The sequence below is a fragment of the Portunus trituberculatus genome, chromosome 43 (assembly GCF_017591435.1).
Source record: "Portunus trituberculatus isolate SZX2019 chromosome 43, ASM1759143v1, whole genome shotgun sequence".
Lineage (NCBI taxonomy): Eukaryota > Metazoa > Arthropoda > Malacostraca > Decapoda > Portunidae > Portunus > Portunus trituberculatus.
The window spans coordinates 5,973,640-5,985,215 of record NC_059297.1 but is presented as its reverse complement, the minus strand read 5'-3'; the positions used below and the strand labels follow the sequence as shown (position 1 = coordinate 5,985,215).

General features: G+C 42.1%; 1 protein-coding gene across 1 annotated transcript; it reads right to left on the bottom strand.

Annotated features, from left to right (window-relative positions):
* Positions 1-1,911: 1,911 nt before the first annotated feature.
* On the bottom strand, positions 1,912-8,810 carry LOC123518072 (extensin-like). The gene is made up of 3 exons (XM_045278656.1): positions 8,769-8,810; positions 4,458-4,598; positions 1,912-4,243 (listed from the first exon to the last, which is right to left on the bottom strand). Exons 1-3 carry the CDS (start codon positions 8,781-8,783, stop codon positions 2,321-2,323), a joined length of 2,079 nt encoding a protein of 692 aa, XP_045134591.1. The 5' UTR covers positions 8,784-8,810; the 3' UTR covers positions 1,912-2,320.
* Between the last annotated feature and the right edge of the window lie 2,766 nt (positions 8,811-11,576).

Sequence of the window (11,576 nt, the reverse complement as noted above, 5' to 3'; positions counted from 1 at the left end):
TTCAACTTTTCTTGTGCTCTGTTCATTCACTAAAAGATCTTATTTATTATTTTCTCCAGCTCATTCTCATCAGTTTATCATACATGATTAGTTCTCCATCTCTCATATCTTGTGCTGTGTGTGTGGTTAACTGAAGTGCTTTTACATCAGTGTCCATTGCTTATGCGTCTGCAAATGATTTAACACATAAATCCTCATTGTGGAAGAGTAAAATTGCAAAGCTTGATTAGAACATGGATTTTCTCACATTTGATGTACAGAACATCACACATCCTTTCCTGCAGTTCATCTTTGAAGTACCTTTGTAAACCATTGATATACCCCTTTACATCCCTCAACATCCTAATAAGCGATGCAAATTTCATAATCTATCTTTGAAATCATGAAAACACCTTTGAAAACCTTCAAACAGTGATACAAACCTTCATAAACTTTCATAAACCCTTGAAGCACTATTGTCAATCCTTGATATGCCTTTATAAATCTTAAAGATTTTTATAAGTAAAGAAAACGTCCCAAATTATCGCTACAATCATGAAAACAATGTAAATTGAGGCCATTTTGCCGCAGATTTACTGAAACATGACACATTCTTGCCGTAGAGTTTTTGTCACATGGGATGTTAGCTTGTATATTTTTCTATATTCCTTCTCAAGTGTAACTACTTTTATTATTGCTACCAATACTAATATTGATACTACTACTACTTCTGCTGCTACTACTGTTACTACTGGTAGGTATTACTACTATGTAGTAATACAGGCAGGCATGCTTTGTACAGGGCATACTACGTGTATGCCCGCCATCTCTCTCTCTCTCTCTCTCTCTCTCGCTTGTTTCTGGGAGGACCTAGTACTTTGGATGAGTATTTTCTTCATATTTCTTGTTTCTTACGTATTGCGTCAGCCCTGCTCTTGCGAAGGTTTCTCGATGCCGCTGTTCGGCAAACTACCTTTGAAATAACTTCTAAAGTTCTAAAGTTCCTTCTTATTGCTTCTTCTTCAGTACATATTCACTAACGTTAATGGCAATTTGTTGAGAGAGAGAGAGAGAGAGAGAGAGAGAGAGAGAGACGAAAACTGCTACAAAGGATCACGCGGTCATTTATTTGATCACTTTTTTTTCTTGAATATGGTTTTTACCAGCAGCATGTACACTGTACAATAACATCTTCATGAATTAATTCATGCAAAGTGCGTGTTAATGCGTGAGTCCTTGTGATGAATTCAGGACTTGATGAATGCCAAGAGAGGGATGACAGAGAAACAAATTCAATTTTGAATAGGGACCGCCGTGGTACAGTGGAACCATGCGTGCTTTGGGATCCGAGGGGTCTCCAAGCGCATGGGTTCGAATCCTGTCCACTGTCAGAGTGTAGGTTTCCTCACTCTGGGCAACGGTTTCCTAGCGGGTGGGGTTTGAGATAGGGAGTACCCAAAAAAGTATCCCCTTTAGCCCATAAATTCCCGTGAAAAGCCCACATGGTACAGATAAAAAAAAAAGGACAATTCCTTCCAAAAATGTAGAATAATTATGACACCTGGTGAATCAATCTCACACCAAAAACTTCACAGGAATAAAGAAAACTGTGTGTGTGTGTATTTACCTAGTTGTAGTTTTACAGGGCCTGGGCTTTATGCTCGTGTGGCCCCGTCTCCATATCTAGTTATCTACACTTATCCAATCTTACTTTAAAAGTATGCACACTCGTTGCAGACACTACTTCATTCATACTGTTCCACGTCTCAATACATCTTTGCGGGAAACTATATTTTTTAATATCTCTCAGACATCTTCCTTTTCTCAGGTTTTTACTATGCGATCTTGTGCTTCGAATGTCATATTCTTCTCTCAGGGTCAGTTTCTCATTATCTACTTGGTCCATTCCGTTGATCAATTTATAAACTTGTATCAGATCTCCTCTCTCCCTTCTTTGTTCCAGGGTTGGTAGATCCATAGCCTTTAGTCTCTCATCCTGTGTGTGTGTGTGTGTGTGTGTGTGTGTGTATATGTATGTATGTGTATGTATACGTACGGTTACAGTATAGTTTCACAAACAATAATTAACAAATCTCAAAACTATGCTTCCATATAGTAAGATAAAACTAAAATAAAAGAACCAATAGTGATTGAGATGGACTAGATCGAATGCTTTACAGGGGAAAGACACTGAGGAAAAACGATACAACGGAAGAATTCGTTCACGGTGTAGGGGAAGATGACGAGGATGATGAGGAAGAAGCAGGTGTTGAAGGATGAGGAGAGGTAGAGATCTGTGTGGGAGTATGAGTAGAGACAGGGTTAGGATTTGAAGTAATGCTTAGTTGAGGTGGAATCCCTGTGATACGAGGAGGGTACAGTGGGCCAGGGAAGCGTGGACCGTACTGTGGACCAAAATAGGGTGGCAATGGAGGTTTGTAAGGTTGGGGTGAGGGTTCCCCGTAAGAAGGTGCTGGTGTGTACGGCACGGGAAGAGACAAAGGGTAAGACGGTGCTGTGGGTGGAGAGGATGTGATGGTTTAGGAGCGAGGGAATAGGACAGAGGGAACGGGCGTGTAGTGGGACGGGTGGTGGAAGGAGTGTCTGACGAGGCTGTGGTGGAAGGCTTGTATGTTGTAAGTTGTGGCGAAGGAGTGGCTGGGGAGACCGTAGCGGAAGGTTTGTATGTTGATGGGGCTTCCTCCTCAGCTGGTGTAGGGAAGAACGTGGAGGTAGGGAGAGAAGAAGGTTTGTTTGGCTTATAACTGGTCACCTCGGGAAGCTTAAGTGGACGATGAGTGCTTGAAGGAATGGCGGTCGTGGGGCCAGGGAAGACTGAATTACTGTCTTTGGTAGGACCTGAGTAAGTGGAGGGGGTGGTGAGAGGTGGACGTTGGGGTCTGTAGGTTGTCACTTCCAGCTCTTTGTCCAGGCGTGGGGTGGACGAATACCCGTAGTGAGGTTGTGAAGCTTGGCGCGGTCTTTCTGAAAGCGCTATATGAGGTGGCGGTGGGAAACTAGGCAAGGAATTTGAATAAGGATCGAAAGAAGAGGCTTCCTTAGGGGGCAGGTAAGACGCAGGAGTGGAGGATGGAGGAAGATAAGCATCATCAGGTTCTGATGGATGAGACGCCGAGTGTTTGGGATGCAGTTCCTTTGTTGGGATGGGGAGGTAGGAGGACGAGTGCTCCGGGAGGTACGAATCCTTTTCTTCTGAAGCAGGAAGATAGGAGGATGAAGGAGGTTTAGGGAGATAAGAGGACGGGGGTTCTGGGAGATAGTAATCCTCCTCTTCCTCCTCCTCTTCTGACGCAGGAAGGTAGGAGGTGGAGGGAGGTTTGGGGAGGTAAGATGACGGGGTTTCCGGTAGGTAGGAATGCTCCTCTTCCTCTTCTGACGCAGGAAGGTAGGAGGGGGACGGAGGTTTAGGGAGGTAAGAAGACGGGATTTCCGGTAGGTAGGAATCCTCTCCTGAAGTAGGAAGATAGGAAGAAGATGGCGGTTTAGGGAGGTAGGAAGGGGGTTCTGGGAGGTAGGAATTCTCTTCTGAAGCAGGGAGGTAAGACGACGATGGTGTTTTAGGGAGGTAGGATGACGGGAGTTCCGGGAGATAGTCCTCGTCCTCCTCCTCCTCATCATCATACTCCTCCTCTGACGCAGGAAGGTAGGAGGAGGAAGGAGGCACAGGGAGATAGGAATCCTCTTCTTCCGACGAAGGGAGGTAGGAAGAGGAAGGGGTCTCCGGAAGGTAAGAATAATCCTCCTCAGACGCAGGAAGATAGGAAGACGCAGGTTTCGGAAGGTAAGAATCTTCTTCTGATGCAGGAATGTAGGAAGACGGAGGCTGCGGAAGGTAGGTGTCCTTTGGTGCAGGAATGTAAGAAGACGGAGGGTCAGGCAGGTAGGAACGTTGAGAAGAATGGTACCGAGTGTCGTTGGGTCGTGTGCGGGGACGCTTGTGTATTCTGGGCCGCCGCTGTCTGCTTCTGTGCCTAGAACGGCCTCTTGGGCGGTACTTTGCTGCCTTGGGAGCGTACTTGAGAGCGCTGTTGACTTCTACAGGCGGTGTGGCAGGTTCGTATGACACCTTAGCTCGATAACCGTTCTCGTCTGCTATATACGAAACAACCTGGATACGGCCGTCTGGCAGACTGACACGGTACTCGCCTTGTGTGGTGTCCCCCGACCGCTCCTCTTTGTGGCTGTACGCTGCCCCTGTGTCGTCATCTCGCACACTGTACGCGAAGTCATAGCGGACGTGTTTCTGTCGTCAAAGAAAGGGAGAGCGAGGGGATAATCTGTATTATTCAGAATCGAAATTGTTCTAATACAATTTACAGAAAGTTTTATTATTTTTATTATTGTTATTATTATTATTATTATTATTATTATTATTATTATTATTATTATTATTATTATTATTACACCATTAAAAATATTCACACAGAAATGTTAAGTAATTTTATAAGCACACTTACTTTGTCCACATCAGGAATATTTTGAGCCTGAAATTGATAAGAACCGCGGGTCTTCCTGGGCTCCCATTCCCAAGCTGGATCTTCTGGCTCGAATCGGACTGCAGCCAGCTCTGCCGCAGCCCACAGTCCAACCACCACCACCTGCAGACATACCAAGTATGTAGGCCTACACAGTATACATCCACACCGCCACTACCATCGGCACTCATAACAATCCTGCTTGAAACCGTTAATATTGTCTGAAATTGTTATTACGTTTACTGCAGTTTGATCTTATACTTTTCTATGCTATTCCAAGAAAGAGAATATGTCTAGCAATCTGTTAGAGAGTGAAGAAGAAAAAAAAAAAGAAGAAGGAGAAGAAGAAGAAGAAGAAGAAGAAGAAGAAGAAGAAGAAGAAGAAGAAGAAGAAGAAAAAGAAGAAGAAAAAGAACCAGAAGAAAAAGAAGGAGAAGACGAAGTAACATATGTACCAGCTGCTGTAATTACGTCGAGTCAAGTGCAGAAGGTACGTTTTGCGTCCTCTTGTTTGGGGAAAGGCCGCGGCCTTGAAGCGGCAGACTGACAGCCAGATGACGCCACCTTACTCTTCATCACCAGTACGCCCCCCACCCCCCCGTCACCCTCCATTCCCACCACCCCACAGTGTTTTGTGTCGCTCGTAATTATCCAGTGTTGCAGCAACCAGAGAACCAACACACCATGGTCAGCGCCAGGCCTTGCTCACCGCTCATCTTACGAATCCGGTCAGTGTAAGATGCAAAAACGTCACCTCACTTTGATACTAAACGTTTGACTGCCAGTGACAACGAAACAGTAATTGAATGCCCAAACAAAATAAATCCCAGGCAACAAAAGATTTTGAATATTCCTATCAAGATTTTCATACTCAGGACTTACATCAGACCATTTTACTGCGACTGAGCTAGGAGCCATAATTGTGCGAAGATTAAATGAATGAACGAACATACAATAGAAGCTTAAAGTACATTGCAACCTATATGTATGTAGCGACCATCGGGAAGGAAAACACTAATAAGAAACTCAAAGTAAATTCTTTCATTAGGAGATTCAATAATTAAACGAAGGTACGGGTGTTCAAAGTAACGATGTCAGAGTCTGAAAAAAATCATAGATATAGATAGAAGAGAAAATAAATAAATAAACAAAGAAGTAAAGGATATGTAGCTATCAGACAAGCACCTCCAGTTATCACATCCACAGTTCATTAATCCATATACTAAATTTTACAATTGAACGATTTATAAGTATGGATATTAGAACCTTTTGTAACTTCGCTACTTGAAACAGTTCTAGCTACAGCGATGAAAGCTCAACTGAATGTAGGCAATGACAGCCACCATTACAAAACAACCATCGCAAAGCTCAACGTATAAAAAGGAAAGGAAGAGAAGTTGCGTTAGGCATAAGTGACGGTGACGCACTGTAAGAAGACCCTTCACTACGAAACTCCCGCTGAAGATTCGACAAGTCAGAATAAGGCGGTCACGATGACAGTGATTAACAAGCAAACATAACCAGTGGCCATGTTCACACTGGTCGTTGAACCTTGCTGGAGGGAGTAAAGGTATTGCAACGCTCCAATCTAACGCCTTGGTTGGTCTGGCCCACCCGCCGCCGGCCACTGTGGTCCATGCTCCCTCTTGACCAACATGCTCACTCATTTATGACAATTTCCTTGACTACATTGCCAAAATTAAGACGCGTGGCCTTTCCAGTACAGGACGTGCCGCAAGAGAGAGAGAGAGAGAGAGAGAGAGAGAGAGAGAGAGAGAGAGAGAGAGAGATTATTATAAAGAGCTGCACTTCGCCATTTTATTTTACCATATTTTTAAAATGGTCTATTGGAGGATGTTGAGGTTTTCAGAGGTATTTAAACGAATATAGCAATTCAATGATAATAATAATAATAATAATAATAATAATAATAATAATAATAATAATAATAATAATAATAGTAATAATAATAATAACACTAGTAATAATAATAATAATAATAATAATAATAATAATAATAATGATAATAATAATAATAATAATAATAATAATAATACAAACATTAGAACAACAACAATAGCAAGAGAAAAAAAAATGCGACTTATATTTTTTGTGAGGGTTTGAAAATCATTCCGATAAAGAAATAAGTAGATATAAAAATTCATATATTAGATATGAAGAGCAGTGCCAAGTGGAAGCAAGTACACGCACCAATCCACTTCCTAGTCTTCAAGTCAAGGTAAAAAGAAGAAGAAGAAGAAGAAGAAAAAGAAGAAGAAGAAGAAGAAGAAGAAGAAGATGATGATGAGGATGAGGATGAGGATGATGATGATGTAGAAGAAGAAGAAGAAGAAGAAGAAGAAGAAGAAGAAGAAGAAGAAGATGATGATGATGATGATGATGATGATGATGATGATGATGATGATGATGATGAAGAAGAAGAAGAAGAAGAAGAAGAAGAAGAAGAAGAAGAAGAAGAAGAAGAAGAAGAAGAAGAAGAAGAAGAAGAAGAAGATGAAGAAGAAGAAAAAATAATAATGATAATAAGAGATAAAGAAAGAAGCACCATTACCCACTCGCCTAGAAGTACAGACCAACAACTTTATATAAACGAGTGTTGCGTGGAAACTCGAGAAAACTGAAAGTGAGAGACGAGTCGCACATCTTAAGAAACAAAATACTCGCAACCAACCAGTTTGTTTTCAGAGTCTGTCGACAGGCACATGTCTCTACTTATTTTCTCGATTTAGATTTGAAGAAAGGTAGTAAAATGCAAATGAAATAATGGCTAAAAAGTTCTATAAATTACTGTTTCACATCTTTCTACTTAGAAAAAGACGAGGTAAAAAAGAGAAGAAAAGCGAATGGAAAGTCAATTTTACGTAGTTTCAGAAGTGTCATAAAAGTTTAAAAAAGCAAGCATACATTTAATTCAATGACAGGGATGGGGAAGAAATGTAGAAAGGTATCGGTCACCTTGCGCATGGATGAGATGGATAGAATCGGGGTTGGAGTTATGCGGAAAAAAGTCCAGATGTAGAGCAAGAAATGGATGTAACTGGAGTCTGTACTGAGGATATTTATAAGGGAGCGTTCTTCAAACTTTTCCATCAAGATCCGGTTTGATCTCATATACTACCCTCACAATTCTGTATGCCCATTCTAATGTATCTTTCACACACGCACACACACACACACACACACACACACACACACACACACACACACACACACACACACACACACACTCCGTAATGGGGAAGACTGGCTGGGTGACCAGCAGATGATCGTAGTGAATTACACACACACATATCCCGGAAAGCGGCGAGGCAAATGGGCAAGCCTCTTAATGTGTAGCCTCTTTTCACCTAGCAGTAAATAAGGTACGGGATGTAACTCGAGGGTTTGTGGCCTCGCTTTCCCGGTGTGTGGAGTGTGTTGCGGTCTTAGTCCTACCCGAAGATCGGTCTATGAGCTCTGAGCTCGTTCCGTAATGGGAAAGGCTGGCTGGGTGACCAGCAGACGACGGTGGTGAATTACACAGAGAGAGAGAGAGAGAGAGAGAGAGAGAGAGAGAGAGAGAGAGAGAGAGAGAGAGAGAGAGAGAGACGGTTCATCTTTCTGTTGATACATCTTTCACTTTATTCTGAGACACGACCAACCATTTTCAAAGGTCACAGAGATAGTATTAGTCGAGTTCTCAAAAGAAAAAAAAGTTTCTTCCGTTCGCAATGTAAAAATGTAGAACAATACAGAGCCACAAAAGTACCCTTGAAAATCCCTGTCACTTCATTTAGATGCCATTTGGAAGTATTGGAGCTGCAGGTAGAAGTGTTTCAGAGTAATGATCCTAAGTCACTGTCCATGCTGGCCACGATACCACCTCCAGTGAGAGTGTGGAGATCAACACTAATGTCTACAAGAACTTACCATATTGTGAATGGATTGCTACACAACACCAAGGAAAAACTCAGTAAATGTAACAACATCAAAAACAACACACACACACACACACACACACACACACACACACACACACACACACACACACACACAGATAGATGAACGGCTGTATAAACAAATTATGAATATATTGACCACAATTTCATAAAAACAAACTATCAAAAGTTATACAAATAGAAATATGCAGACAGGTAAATCACTGCAGTTCACAAATGTGAACAAACAAAAACATGGCAGCATAAAACCTCAGGGTATTGAATACAAACACACACACACACACACACACACACACACACACACACACACACACACACACACACACACGAGTACCTGCAACAGCCGCATAACCACACCACAAGAGAACGGACTGGACGCTTGTGGCCACAACCAGCCTAATATACTACACAAGGATGGGACGCGCGAAGGAGGCGGAGCTTGTCTCTATCTGCAAGTCTGAAGTGGACAGGAGGAAAGCGTCTAACAACCCTGATTCAACTAACGTAACATTCGTAACAGGATCATAAGATTATATCACTTAATTTTTATCATTTGATTCCCAAGCAGTAGCGAACGTGTGGACGTGAATTCTTGGGTTCACTAATAAGATGATAAAATAGATTAGCAAGATTCGTATTGTAATGCTATTCCCTAAGAAACTAAAATCTTTTACTCTTATTGGCTACTATCTTCGTTTATAACAATACACTATGGTGACCTGCTTACAGACATACCTCGATCTATCGAAAAAGCTCTCTTACTTCCTATGTCTATTTACTTATTTGTGTTGGTTAGTCTAAGGGTAAACATAGCGGCTGATGTACATAAGCAAAGTAGCAACACTTGGGAAAGCAGGATAACAAACGTTTGGGGCCACGTTGAGGGATCTAAGAAAACCATTACACCAGTGATTTGATTGGCGCTTGATTGATTTTGAACTCTTCTGCACTGTTCTATATAACTTGGGGCACCAATTCACACAGGAAACGTTGGTTGAGTTTATTCTCAGATGTTCTGCAAACTTTTTTGTTTGTTTTAAGCAATCCGCGAACAGTTTTCAATCGAAGCTTCAGTTCATTTCAAAATGTTACTGAGTGAGCTATACTGTCTGCTTTGTATGTAGGGTACTTGGTCATGCATTCACTCACAAGACAGGAAGAGAGCGAGACGCTTACGGATGAGAAAGTTCTTAGAAAATTTAATATTTCAGTGACTTGCTGAAAACTGTCATTTTTATCAACGACCACTTACGACCACACATAAAAATACGCTCACTTACACACACACACACACACACACACACACACACACACACACACACACACACACACACACACACACACACACACACACACACACACGGTAGCTCAGTGGTTAGAGCGCTGGCTTCACAAGCCAGAGGACCGGGGTTCGATTCCGCGGCCGGGTGGAGATATTTGGGTGTGTCTCCTTTCACGTGTAGCCCCTGTTCACCTAGCAGTGAGTAGGTACGGAATGTAAATCGAGGAGTTGTGACCTTGTTGTCCCGGTGTGTAGTGTGTGCCTGGTCTCAGGCCTATCCGAAGATCGGAAATAATGAGCTCTGAGCTCGTTCCGTAGGGTAACGTCTGGCTGTCTCGTCAGAGACTGCAGCAGATCAAACAGTGAAACACACACACACACACACACACACACACAGCATGCATGCTCTACCATTCACTCGCAACTCTCTCTCTCTCTCTCTCTCTCTCTCTCTCTCTCATAATGTTTTCGAATGTTTTAATAAATCATGTTAGAAATAAAAAAAAAACAATGGAATATTGCGAGGATGTCTCACACCTTCAACAGTACGAGTACAAAGCTTACAGGTAAAACTAGCACTACGTCTGTTTCACCTTTATTAGATTTTCTTCCTTTACAATATCAACAATAAGATCAGTTGTATTCACACATCTTCCATTTACCTACGTCATTACAGATATCACCCGATTCATTACAATTATCTACACTTATGTATCGTGTTGAGTTCACAAACTTGCAACAATTTATGAATAAAAATACTCTCTCTCTCTCTCTCTCTCTCTCTCTCTCTCTCTCTGTGTGTGTGTGCAAGAGAAGATTTTTTTCGACTTTATTGCATTGCTGTCTATTTAGGGGATTTGCTTTCGTTACACTCGGCACTACACGACAAACACGCACACACACACACACACACACACACACACACACACCACACACGGCCAGCACACACCACACAACACTCCCCATCTCTGGTTTGGCGCTCCAGGGCTGCGTGTCACCGCCACTAACCCACCACCGCATTACTTAACTGGGCCAGCATTACTCAACGCAGCGGTGGTGGCGGCGACGACCCTTGTGACGGCCTAACGAGCACCAACGCCTGCATGCGCATCTCACTTAATTGTGGCTGGCAACCGTTCAATGAAATGTACATGAAACAGTGTGTGTGTATGTGCGTGTGTGTATGTGTGTGTGTGTGTGTGTTGCTTGTTTTTCACTTTTACATTTATTGTTTATTGGAGTGCCATTTAAGTCACGTCAGCTACCATGGCTCTTCAATCTGCTCTTCCATCAGCCAATGTAATCAGTGGAACCGTAACATATAACTCATTTGGTTCAAAAATTGTGGTGCGCTGCGGTTAGCACTCGTCCGATAGCAATTATTTCACATCTATCAAAACATCATCATTCGTCTCCGGTGTTCTATGAGCAGCGCGTCTCGAATATTTTTTTTTCTTTTACTACCCATATCCCAGAAACCGCATGCTTAATATCTTCGGCGTTTTAATCATTTCGACCACTTTAGCAGGACCTTTTTCGTGAATCTTTTTTTTTTTTCAGACGTACTCGTATCTTTGCGATTCAAATTATAGTAAAAAAAATCATGTGAGAACTGAGGAAACTAAGTATTCTCATAATATGGAATCTCCTAAAGCCAGCGCTAACAGACTGGGAATAAGGAATTATATCGCACCACGTATTGGGAAAAAGCGCTCTTCCCTCTTTATGTTCCGTATAACCATAGCAACAGTTTCAAGTACTATACAGGACGTCCCCAATCTCTTGACTTGTCACTAGCGATACGGTTAACGCACGTCGGGATATTAACCAGACGATAGCTAATTACAACTAATTAACTTC